The following is a 12,107-nucleotide window of genomic DNA, read 5'->3' on the forward strand; positions in this document are numbered from 1 at the left end:
TTACAAACTTAAGTGCTAAGGCCTAGAATTAACCTTCTGACCCTGAGCCCTATTTCACTAATAGACTCTGATAATTAATTAAACAAATGCTGAATATCAAATTCCTAGGTTTTGATCAGCATCCTGATGACTCCCATAGCATTATGCTGTGTTCCCAGAAAATCTTTACTCCAATACATTGACTGCAGCAATATGTGTGTATATATCACAGTTCAGTGTCCTCACTTTAAGTTCAAAAATTACTCTTTGTAAAAATGTGAGAATGAGCCGGGCGCTGGTGGCACGCCTGTAATCCTAGCTACTCAGGAGGCTGAGATCTGAGGATCCGGTTTCAAAGCCAGCCCGGGCAGAAGAGACCATGAGACTCTTATCTCCAATAAACCACCAGAAAACCGGAAGTGGCACTGTAGCTCAAGTGGTAGAGCGTTCGCCTTGAGCTGAAGAGCTGAGGGACAGTGCCCAGGCCCAGAGTTCAAGCCCCATGACCGACCAAAAAAAAACAAAACAACAAAAAATGTGAGAATGACAAAATGAATAAAATAGAACTTTCGCTGACAAAAACTATTGTTATTGGTAACATGAAAGAAGGGTTTACAATAACCAAAGTCTTGTGGTTTTTCCTCTGTTAGGCATTATGTGCAATCTGTTATTAAGAAAGGCATACCTCGAGGATCCGGTTTACCTTCTGTCTCAGAAAATGAGGAAAATGCAAGCTTAACTCAAGCAGAATTAGATCAAGTAATAATAGCTCCATCTCAGGTATTGGCCCAACCTTTAATTTTAGGATTTTTTCCCTCAAGTTGTGAAATATGTGTAGAAAAGAACATATTACGTGCACATAAACAGGATAGATAATGCTTTTAAAAAGCATACATAGGTACGTCAAGTTCAAAAATGAACTATTCAACTGCTATAAAAGTGCTTTGTGTCTCTTGTGGGTCATTGTCTTATGTGCTACTGATCTAACATTGCTACTAATCCAATTCCATGTTTTTCTAATTTTGAGAAATGCATACATACTTAAGATATTCATAAAACATTAACTTAATTATTTAGTTACTTAACTTACTCAGTTACTGTATGATGTTAAATGTCTCTTTTTGTATTTTTGACTTCTGTCACTTAATGTAATATTTGTGAAACTTGTGTATAAATTGTGTCTCACAGTTCATTCATTGATTTATTATTATTATTAATGTTTACATTACTGCTTCTCATTTATCCTTTTGCGATCAATGGTAGCATATTTCATTTACTTACTCATTTATTTGCAGTACCAGTGATTGAACCCAGAGCCTCACATATGATAGGCAAACATTCTATCATTGTTACATCCCTAGTCCTCAATTCTTAAGTGTCTCCTCCACACATATGTACAGGATAGATAATGCTGCATGTGCAGTGACTCCCTTTAGTATTTATATGAGGCCCGAATATTCCTGAATGAAATCAACTCCTCTCTGTCTGTATTTATTAACTGTGAGTGAGTGATAGGCACAGTTGGAAAGCCAGATAGGTGTGTGCATTGCCATCCTGAGAACACACAACTGCCCTGTCTGGCAAGCAAATGACCACAAAGCTTAGCTGCTGAGGCTGGCCGCTGGAATATGCAAGAGATAGGACCACGTGAAAAATAATAATCAAGAACTGCCATACCTTCGCAATAGTAACCAGTATACAGGTTCTTTGGTATCTGCAACACCTTCTGTATAATACCGAACATGGTCATTTTGTTTGTGGATAGAGTGTTAGTAATAGTGTGACCTGAGCACAGTGGTTCAAGCTTGTGACCCCAGCTACTTGGCAGGCAGAAATTGGAAGATGTGAACTATCCCCAAAACTGACTGGGCAGGGCGATGTTTGCCTGTCATCTCAGCCACAGGGACTAGGTGCAGTGGTGTGTTCCTGTCATCCTGGTGACTTAGAGAGGCACAGCTCAGTACAGCCCAGGCCTAAAGCAAGACCATACCTCAGAAATAACTGTGGCAAAGCGGGGGACTAGAGGTGTAGTCCAAGTGGTAGAGCAAGCTTCAGGCCCAGCACAACCAACATCTATATTTGTCTACAATGATACGTTAATAACTGAAGAAAATACTTACAGGTGCATTTGTTTTAAGCATCGATGGTAACAGATACTTTTGAAATCTATCTGTGGGCCAGACTAGACACTAGGTTAGGACATGACTCTGGGACAGGCTTGCTCCAAGCTACCACTTAGTGATCTTAACCCTTCTGTCAAATCACTCTCCATTATCCAAAATTTTACTGCTGATGTCACCCATAATGAATCCAGATGAACTTATTCCATTTAATCTTGTACACCTATTTTAATTGTGTTCTAGAGAAAAGAGAGCTTGCATATCAATTCAACATAAATCCCGTTACAATTTTTTCAAGAACCTTTCAGGTTTCTCTTCCTTAATTAACAATACTAATCCCAAATTGGTCTTTTTCTGTATTTAAGGATATTACTGTGTTAATTATGACATTTGATGATTTAATAAATTCATATAGTCTGTATTTTAATATCAAAAATGTAATCCTTCAGCTAATTACATAAAGTCAGAATTTTGGAATTTCAAGGTTGAAAATGTGTTACTGATTTCTTAAGTAAGATTTTTCCAGAAATCTGCTTTATGTTATAAATATCTTAAAAACTGGTTGTTTAGTTAGCTGGACTATATTGTTGAATTTGAAATGTTTTGTTTTCTTAATACATTCCTTTCATTTTATTTTACAGGGTACTATTATACAAGGCGTACCTGTAAAAGGTAAATTTAGGATCTTCTCCCATCTCCCTCCAAACTCAGAGGACAGTATGGCTGGGGTGTCTGCTTCTAGGCAGCTTTCAGAAGTTCCTTCTCAATAGCTTCCCTGTGTTCATTAGGTTTCTGGGCTAGAAAATGATAAAAAAAATAACACGTAAAATTCAAACTAAAAATAAAAGTAACTTTAAGTTGGGATAAAGGCCGGCCTCCAGCCCCTGATCTTCCCGCTTCCGCTTCATGAGTCCTGGGTTATTAGTCCCAAGCTCTCCTGTCTGTCAAGTGCATGCACCTTAATGTGGGCCCATTGTGATCAAATGATCAAAACCATTGCAAATTCCTCAGTTGGCAAATAAAAACCTGACCAAGGCTCAAATCCAACCAAGTGTTACATATATAAAATTTGGGTTCGAGAAATCTGTCTTGAATGTCAAATAAGACTGCAGAGGCACCCGCTAACATGTCTTACCAAAACAGTGTTGGACTGAATCTGTTGACAGTTTTCAGTTTCCCTTCTGTTGTCCAGCCATCCAGTTATAGGTGTGTATCTATCTGGAGTAGAATATAAGTACGTAAGTTAATTGATATCTGATGCAACTTCACAGGTTCTCAAGAATGTGCTTCCCAATTTGTTAAAAGGGATTTGAAAATTCCTGAGCACTGTAATATGTATAAAAGCTGTGATTTAATTCTCCTAAGTGTAGAAAATGCTTAGTAAATGTTTTTCTGTAAATTGCCCTGGCTTTGTGTGTGTGTACACACACATGCACACATGGCATCTAAGTGTGAACGCCCGTATCAGTCCCTGAACTCAGGCCCTTGAACTCTTTCATAGCTTTTTGCTCATAACTGGTGTTCTACCACCATAGCCACACTTCCACTTCCTGTGTTTTGCTGAGTACTTGGAGTCTTGTGGCTTTGTCTGCCCATGCGGGCTCTTAGCCACAATCCTCTGAGCTCAGCCTTCTGAGTAGCTGGATAGGCCTTGGTATTTGAACTCCTCTCATTGATTTTTTTTCCATATTTTAAGAATTTATTACCTAACATCCTTGTTTGTCCTCCATAATATACAGATGACCAAGCAGACCTCACGTTCAGTGATTCCCATGCAGCCGAGGGTGTTAGTGTAGAAAAGGATTTGGTCAGCCAGACAACACCAACACAGGAAAAATCACAGGAAGAAATGATGGCAATAAATAATGGTATTGTTAAAGAAATATGGTTAGATTATGAAGACTTCTGTGTCTGCTTTCAGTAAGTGCTTAAATGGGATTCATTTGATTATATTATGCTGAAAAAATTCTGAGCTACCTAACTTATGGAAACTTAACATTAAGCCTTCTTTATATAATTAACAGACTGTTTAGATACCTACTGGTTACTAGATGATATTTGAGATTGTAAAGCCTCCCTCACTTGGATGTCAACACAATATCAAATAAGTTTCTGAAGAAAAATGGATATCTTGGTTATAGCCAAATGTGCCCTAGGCCCGTTTCAGCTTCACTTCAAAGACCTGTTAATTAAGATAAAGATAATATTTTCACTAAGATCATTTTGTCCCTTTAGAACAACTACTTCAACATACTTACCTATAACTATTTGATTCTATGAAACTCAATGTGAAATATTAATTTTTGCTAGTATAACAATAACCTATTTTAAATATTTTTCAGGAATATATACATTTTTCACAAACCAAGTTCTTATAGCCTAAATTATCAAAAATCAGAATTTAAGGTAAGTACATTATGACCTTTCCCTTCTTATAATTAAGTTTTCAGTACAATCACTTTAGTGCATTTAGTGCATTCCTATTTCTCAAACATTTCTAAATTATAACATAATTATATTTAATAAAGCATTAATTTTTAGTCTCGTAATAATCCTATATCCAGACAACTTGCAAAGATCGACTATCTTGGAGTGTGATCCATTTACCTATAGTAGTAGTTAAATGCTGAGCTATATTTCTTATGCAAATTTATACAGGAAAATATTGACTGTTGATTAAATTAAATCCCTATCTGATTTTTTATTAGTTTTTATTGATGCAATTCCTTAAACTTAAGTATATTTTCAAGACTGTTCCCAGTCTTTTTAAAAAAATTTTATTGTAAAGATAATGTGCAGAGGGGTTATAGTTACATGAATAAGGTAATGAGTACATTTCCTATTGGACATTGTTACCTCTCCTTTGTTTTTCCCCAACTATACCTTCCCTCCCTACCTCCCCAATATACTGTCCTGTGGTTATCATTGTTGCAATGGGTCATCCTGTGACCTTCTTTCAGCATTTTGTTATTCCCCTTCCCCTCCCCAGGTTAGACAAATGTATATACAAGATGCAGGGTACCAAAATCAAGTAGTGACAACAACGGATCTACCATACGGGGAAGAACATACAAAGGAAACAAAAAAAAAAAAATCACATAGTACATTTAAAACAACAACAACAAAGACAGACCTCTTGTGTCCATATCTTGGGGTTCATTTCAACTTAGCATCATCTTATATGGATGTATGGGCATAGCTTTTGAGCTTTCAGCTGATCTGATAAAATTATCCTATATGTATACTAATTATTTCAAGTACGTGAAACCATGGCTCCTAAATTTCTTGGGCACTGGCTTACTTCACTTAATATGATTTTTTTCCAAGTCTTTCCATTTCCTAACAAATGGGATGGTAGTGTTCTTTCTGATCCCTTTTGTCTAGAATTTCTCTTCCTCCCTCCTTATTGCCTTCATCCAGATAATGCCTGGAAGTCAGTCTTTCAGAGCAGTATAGTGTCCTTGACTCTGTGAAGCCTCCTTCTGTGGTCATGGTGTCTGAGACCATCACCTGTATCTTATCCCCCTGTCTGCTCTATGTAAGGCAATTCCTATTCACAATTGGCCTCCTCCTCCATATTCTTCCTTCCCCTACCGCATCTGAGCATCTTCAGGGCTACGTATCTCTGTTTGCTATTGAAAGACCATTTGTGGCATAATGTAGGAGCTCAATAAACAAACCTCATACCTGTAATCCTGGCTGCTTGGAGGGCACAGATTGAATCAGGCTTTGAAGCCAACCAGGGATAAAAGTTTGCAAGACTACATCTAAACTAAAGACTGGGTGCATTAGTGTGTGCCTGTCATCCCAGCCCCCAGCCCCCAAAAAAGCACAAATTAGAGGATCACATTACAGGCCATCCTGGGCATAAGTCATCTTTATATACTTTATTGAATAACAAGATTTCTCTTTTCACAACATTAGTAAAGATTTATCTTTTCTATATCAACTGGTTATTTAAATATTATGGTAAAGTAATGATTTATGGAAAGCTTTTATAGTATAGTGACAGATTCATTGAATATGATTACAATATGCCATCAATCAAAATTACATTGAAGCCCTTTGAATCTGAGAGGCAATAATAAAGCAATAGTCAAAAATACCAACCTTAGAGATAGGAAGATCGATATAATTCCATTTTTAGTTTTTGTTTCTGTGCCAGTACTGAAGCTTGAACTCAGAGCCTGGACACTGTCCTTGAGCTTTTCTGCTCAAGGCTGCTGGTACTCTACCACCTGACCCACAATTCTACTTCTGAATTTTTGCTGGTTAATTGAGGCTAAGAGTATCACAAACTTTCCTGCCTAGGCTGGTTTTGAACTGTGATCTCAGATCGCAGTCTCACAAGTAGCTAGAATTACAGGTGTTATACACTGGTGCCCAGCAGACATAACTACTATTGAATCTCAGGTTTACTACTTACAACTTCAGTGTCCTTTGGCACATCACTTACCACCTGTGTGCATCATAATTAGGAACATATCCTTAATTGTGGATATGGATACGATAATTAGGATGCATGGAAATCATACAAGATAAGGCTGCATTGAAGTCAAAATCATATAAATCTTACACAACTGTCTTTCCAAGGGTACTCTTTTCCTGCTCTTTGTCACATCTCTAAAACAAAAATCTGTTCTGCTGCACCAAGAAGCAGTGAGTATATTTCTGAAGATCTTGTGAAAAGGAGAAGAGTTTTATTACTTTTTAATCTCATTCCACTTGTAAAATGCCTAAACATGGCTCACCAGGAATTCTCGTTTCTGCCTTCTGCATTTCGTGGCCACCTTGCCAGTCAGAAGCCCATCCTTAGCCCTGGCCCAGCCTGTGCCTCATCATCTTCTCCTCACTTCCTCATTTTCTGAACAGTATTCAAAGAACAATGCCTCCCTACTGGTAGCCTTCTTCAAAGAGGCTTTCCAGCTCCCCTCCCATAGATTGTTGTCACATGGTCATCAGGATGATTTTTGTATTTTTACACCTGTAAAGTACATAAGCATGGTGCCCAGGGTGCATAACTGTCTTATGCTGCTAGGTGCTATGCTGTGCTATCATGAATAATAGACAATGACTGTGTTCATGAGGTAGTAATATGTACAATGATTGGCCTGATTTCTTGCAGTTCTCAGAAGAGCGTGTGCCCTACTATCTATTTGTGGACAGTTTAAAACCTATTGAACTACTGGTTTGCTTTTCTGCATTGGTACGCTGGGGAGAATCTGGAGGTAAGAAACCTCCCTCCCCCAAGAACATGACTGTCAAAATGCCCAGATTGCACCCAGGCTAGGAAACACACAGTTGTAAGGATTTTAGGCCACAGATGCGGGTATATCCTTCCTTTCCAGAGATCCACAGACTACCCAGGGTTCTTCCAAAATCTGTTGAAAAACATGGACTCTGTGTGCTTTGATCTGAACATTCCAGTGATACACTCTTCCTCCTCATTTTGTCCTCTGCTGTGGCTTGGAGGTGTTTTTGCTTTATTTTGTTTTGTTTGTTTCCCAGAAAGGTACATTTGCTGGAGGTTTGGTGCCAGTGTGGTGATGCTTGGGGTAGAGGACTGTTTAAGAGGTTGGCCCTAGTGGACAGTGATTTGTCATGGGGCATGCTGTCCTCAGAAACAGTTAAGGGTGGTCTCACGGAAAGAGAGACCACTCCCTTCTGTACACAGTCAGTTCCCATTACACTTCCCATAAACAAGAAGATGGTTTTATTTTCTGTGATACTATCTCAGAGAAATTTATATTATTCTGGGTATTGTATGTTTTCTTCCAGGAAAAAAAAATTGCATCTAGAAAGACACTGTAATTAATTGCAATTACTACTAATGAGAAGAAAAGTGAAGGCAAGCTATAGTGAAATACGCCCATCTGTGTTGCTCTTCTCTCTCCTTGTTCTCAGTGCTTTAGCAGGGAGGATGGTTATGGGAAGGTGACTACCGCAGGGAGGCCGGTCAGAGTTCCAAGCGAGTGTTACCTCAAATAATTATTTCCTTAATGGTTTCTAATGTGATGTGAACATTTTTTGGAATATCTCTAACACCTGATCATTATTACTATTATTATTATTGTATTACTATTCTTATTCACAAGGTGAAGGCCAGCTCTCCTTTCAGAACTAAATGTCCATCTATTTTCACTTTTCCTGAAGCCTTAACAAAAGACAGCCCTCCTGTGGAGCCTGGACTCCTCATAGGTGAAGAGATTTCCTGGAAGTCCCTGAGACCTCGCAATCTTGTTCTGAAGATCCACACATATGCTACCAAGGCTACGATGGTGCGCCTGCCTGTTGGGTATGATACCTTTCTTTTCTCTCATGCTCAGATCTTTTTTGCTCCTTTTAAACTGTGGCCTAAGAAAGAGGTAAGACAGCATGATAGAAGCGTAGATGATGGGATATTGTTTCCTGAGTCCATTCACAAGGCACATATCCACCGTTCAGATTCTTCAGAGACGTTATGAATGAATAAATTGCTAAACACATTGGATGAACTTTTGGAAGTATTATTGTTTGTGATTCTAGGAATGTATTTGCCAAGAATACTGTTTGAATTCAGTTAGCCCAGCAGTTTCTATAGTCAATTAATCAAGATATCCTTCTGTTCCCTTATAATTGGTATTATATTCCTTAGCATGAACCTTGATTTCACTTAAATATAGATCAGGAAATATAACATTCCTCCTGTGGTTTTTTTGTTGTTAGGTAGTAAGATAAAACTAGTTAGTCAAGCAGAGTGGCACACACCCACAATCCCAGCTACTGAGGCAGCAGAGGCAGGAGGATCCTGAGTTATGGCAAGCCTGGGAAAGGTCAGTAACAGCCTATCTCAATACCAAAATAGAGTCAAAGGGTCTGATCAGATAGCCCAAGGAATGGAGCTCTTACCCACCATATGTCAGACCTGTTCAGCCAGGAGAAATAAAATAGATGAAGCTAGCCAAATAAATTACATATAATAGAAATTAGTTTTTGATTTTGGTCAGTAAAATTCAGAATATTACTTCCTATTTTAAATGAAATATATTTTCACTGGATTTTTTTTCCTCTAAGATCAGTCGTATTAGTTCTGTGAGATCATTGAACAACAAAGATTCTTAGGCAAAGAGCAAATCCTAAGCAACAAAACTGTGGCATATGCCTGCCATCCAGCATTTCTTCACCATTCCTGCCTCTGTCCTAAGCACTCTGGCATGGAGAGACTGTCCAGTACTCACTATCATGTCTGAGTATCTAACCACTGAGGACCAGGGACAGGGGATAAAGAAGGAGTTTTCTTAGGGTCGCATTTCCCCTTCTAAGTCTAATCTAAGAGCCTACTGTTTTGAAAATGCTGTAAAATGCTCGATAATTGAAGGGACATGAGTAACCCTGTTCTTGAGGATACATCCCCCTAGCAGGAGAAAAACAACTAATATACAAGAAATAATACATTTGTTAATTTAAGGGGAAAAACTATGAAATGTACTAAACCCTACCTCCTATCATTTTTCATGGTTGTTAGGGGAAAAAAATCAAGTCTAGTTTTCACAGTGAGACTGCAGTGTGTGGGAGATACTCCAGCATGGGCAGGTTTGTTAAGTAGTCTCAATTAATTTTATCCTATGTGTTCAATAAATGTACAGTTCATGTTCCAAGTGTAGTTCTTCTGGAGCTAAAATCCAAAGGCCTTTTTCTCATCTGTGTTAAAATCTATCAAAGTCTTTACTATCTTTTGTGTGTGTGAGTGTGTGTCATGGAGCTTGAACTTAGCCTGGGCATTGGCCCTGAGCTTTTTTTGCTCACGGCTAGTACTCTACCACTTTGAGCCACAGCCCCACCACCAACAGTTTTCTGGTGGTTCATTGGAGATAAGAGACTCATGGGCTGTCTTGCCTGGGCTGGCTTTGAATCTTGATCCTCAGGTCTCAGCCTCCTGAGTAGCTAGCATTACAGGCGTGAGCCCCCGGTGCCTGGCTCTTTATGCACTTTTGACCTAGAGGTCCAAACATGCTGCCTTAGGGCAGCTAGCAGGCGAATGCAACGGCGGAGGCTGCACTGGGTCCTCACACTGTGCCCTTCCTCCTCAGGAGACACATGCTCCTCCTCACCGCCTACTCCCCTGTGGGACATGCCTTACAGGTCTGCAGCATGGTGACATTTGTCATTGGGGATGAAGATGTTGTGCTTCCCAACTTTGAGCCAGTAAGTGTTTAAACAGCTACTTCAGTATGTGTGTATTGGTGGAGGGGGGGCTTTCTTTTCAAAAGTTTAAATTTATCTGACCTCTTTTTTTTAACCTTAAAAATGAATTTGTCTTGCTTATTTTTTCCACCTTAAAAAACTAGCATAGTTTTTTTTTTTTAAAGAAATACCCAAGTGCAATCTGTATAATCAACAGTCTAAATTATGTAGGGATACAAATACCTGTCTTCACCTCTCCTCTGCCGAGTACTCTTTAACATCTGTTCATGTCTCAGGTATATCCCATAGGACCCATTGGTTATTAGGCAATAAAGAATCATTGCAGCTCTTTTCCATCCATTTTGAAGGTTTGATCTCTCCCTCTCTCTCCTTCCACTCCTACCTTGGCCCTGAGGAATTTGGAGTTTGCACGTCTAGGATTCCGAGGGCAAAGGGTAGATCATAGACTATTTAATCCTCCCTTTATCCTTTTATCCTCTATCTGTCTCTGTCTATCTCTCTTCTTTGTCTCTTATTCCTTTGTTCTGCCAAGATAAATGGGCACAGACAGCATCTCTGCTGAAGTCTTGTGTTGACTTCATATATATCTTCTTTATACCTATGTTTATTGGCCTTTCTTGTACAGAATTCCTGATTCTTTCTTGGCAAAAGCCAAGACAAATCAAACAAACAAGTAGCATTGATGGAATTCTCAAAGGTAGCCAGCAAAACTCTTATCAACAAGCTGCCAAGACCAGCTTCCTTCCCCCTTCACCCCCACTCTTCCCATGGGGCCGACATGCTTTACTTCTTCTGTGTTGCCTCTCTCAACTGCAGCTTTACAAGATTCTCCAGGGTTCTCTCCTCTAGTTGTCCTGCCATCTCACCGTGTCGTCTCCATTCTTCTCCATAGGCTCAGAAGGGAGATCAGCAAATTCAAGTCTAAGCAGGTGTCTCTTGGTTCCTTTACCATATTTATCTTGCTTAACTTAAATCTTACCCTTTAAAAATTCTCCTGTAGATGCTGTGCATTTATTATTGTTGCCCTGTCAGAAACTTAACACCCTAGTGATCACCTATTAACATGAGCTCCTAAGTCCCAATAGACACCATTTCTCAAGCTTCTGAAGGCCATTAGGACTCAAGCCCAATCCCCATTGCTCTTTGAGGAGTAAAATGAAAAAGCAAAAGGGGAAGCATAGTTATAAAAGCAGAGATCACTTCCCAGAGCCGTAACTGGTTTTCCCAGTGTTGCCACTTGACCACATAACTTCGCTGGCCAGAGTTCCATTTGAAGAATAAACACTGCTGAGTTGGGTCCTTCTAGACTGTGGAGATTAAGAACAGGTCATGGATAGGTATATGCACCAAGGTGACAAATCAGCTGCCTGGGCCTCATCTTCTTCTCACTAAGCAGGGCATCTCTGCATCTGGGCACACTTGACATACCTCCTGATTTCTGCCAACAACCAAGGCATCATGCTTGCACTTCCCACGATGCCCCTAGAGGATCAGGAAAGACAAGATCTCACAAACTCTTGGAAGTCTGCAGTCTTGAGCACCTGCTGGCCCAAGGATTCCACCACTGCCTACCAGACACCAACTGAACCTTCAAATCCATCAGGCTCTTCTCAGATTTCTAAGAAGCACTTACCTTTGACATCTCTGTATTCTTCTGGCTCTCACTCTTTGTAAGAGGGGGCAGCAGGCAGAAGCCAACAGCCCAAGCAAACCCACCCTTTCCTCATTTTGATATGAATGACTCTCCATGCAAATTATCTGATTCTCAGTTCTCACATCCCACATGGAGTTTCTGAGACTAACTCCTAGACACCCTTAAAAAAT

At 39.5% G+C, this 12,107-nt stretch overlaps 1 protein-coding gene across 1 annotated transcript in view; it reads left to right on the forward strand.

Moving 5' to 3' along the window:
• Window positions 1-12,107, forward strand: part of Adgb (androglobin) — a 102,270-nt gene that overhangs the window by 50,081 nt on the left and 40,082 nt on the right. Inside the window, exons 13-19 of the mRNA XM_042673911.1 lie at window positions 630-759; window positions 2,741-2,771; window positions 3,839-4,019; window positions 4,442-4,505; window positions 7,225-7,327; window positions 8,253-8,394; window positions 10,169-10,283. Coding sequence (XP_042529845.1) covers window positions 630-759; window positions 2,741-2,771; window positions 3,839-4,019; window positions 4,442-4,505; window positions 7,225-7,327; window positions 8,253-8,394; window positions 10,169-10,283 — 766 coding nt within the window. The remainder of the gene's footprint in view (window positions 1-629; window positions 760-2,740; window positions 2,772-3,838; window positions 4,020-4,441; window positions 4,506-7,224; window positions 7,328-8,252; window positions 8,395-10,168; window positions 10,284-12,107) is intronic.

Source organism: Dipodomys spectabilis, unplaced genomic scaffold (genome assembly GCF_019054845.1).
Source record: "Dipodomys spectabilis isolate Male_0828 unplaced genomic scaffold, ASM1905484v1 ptg000001l, whole genome shotgun sequence".
Taxonomy (NCBI): Eukaryota; Metazoa; Chordata; class Mammalia; order Rodentia; family Heteromyidae; genus Dipodomys; species Dipodomys spectabilis.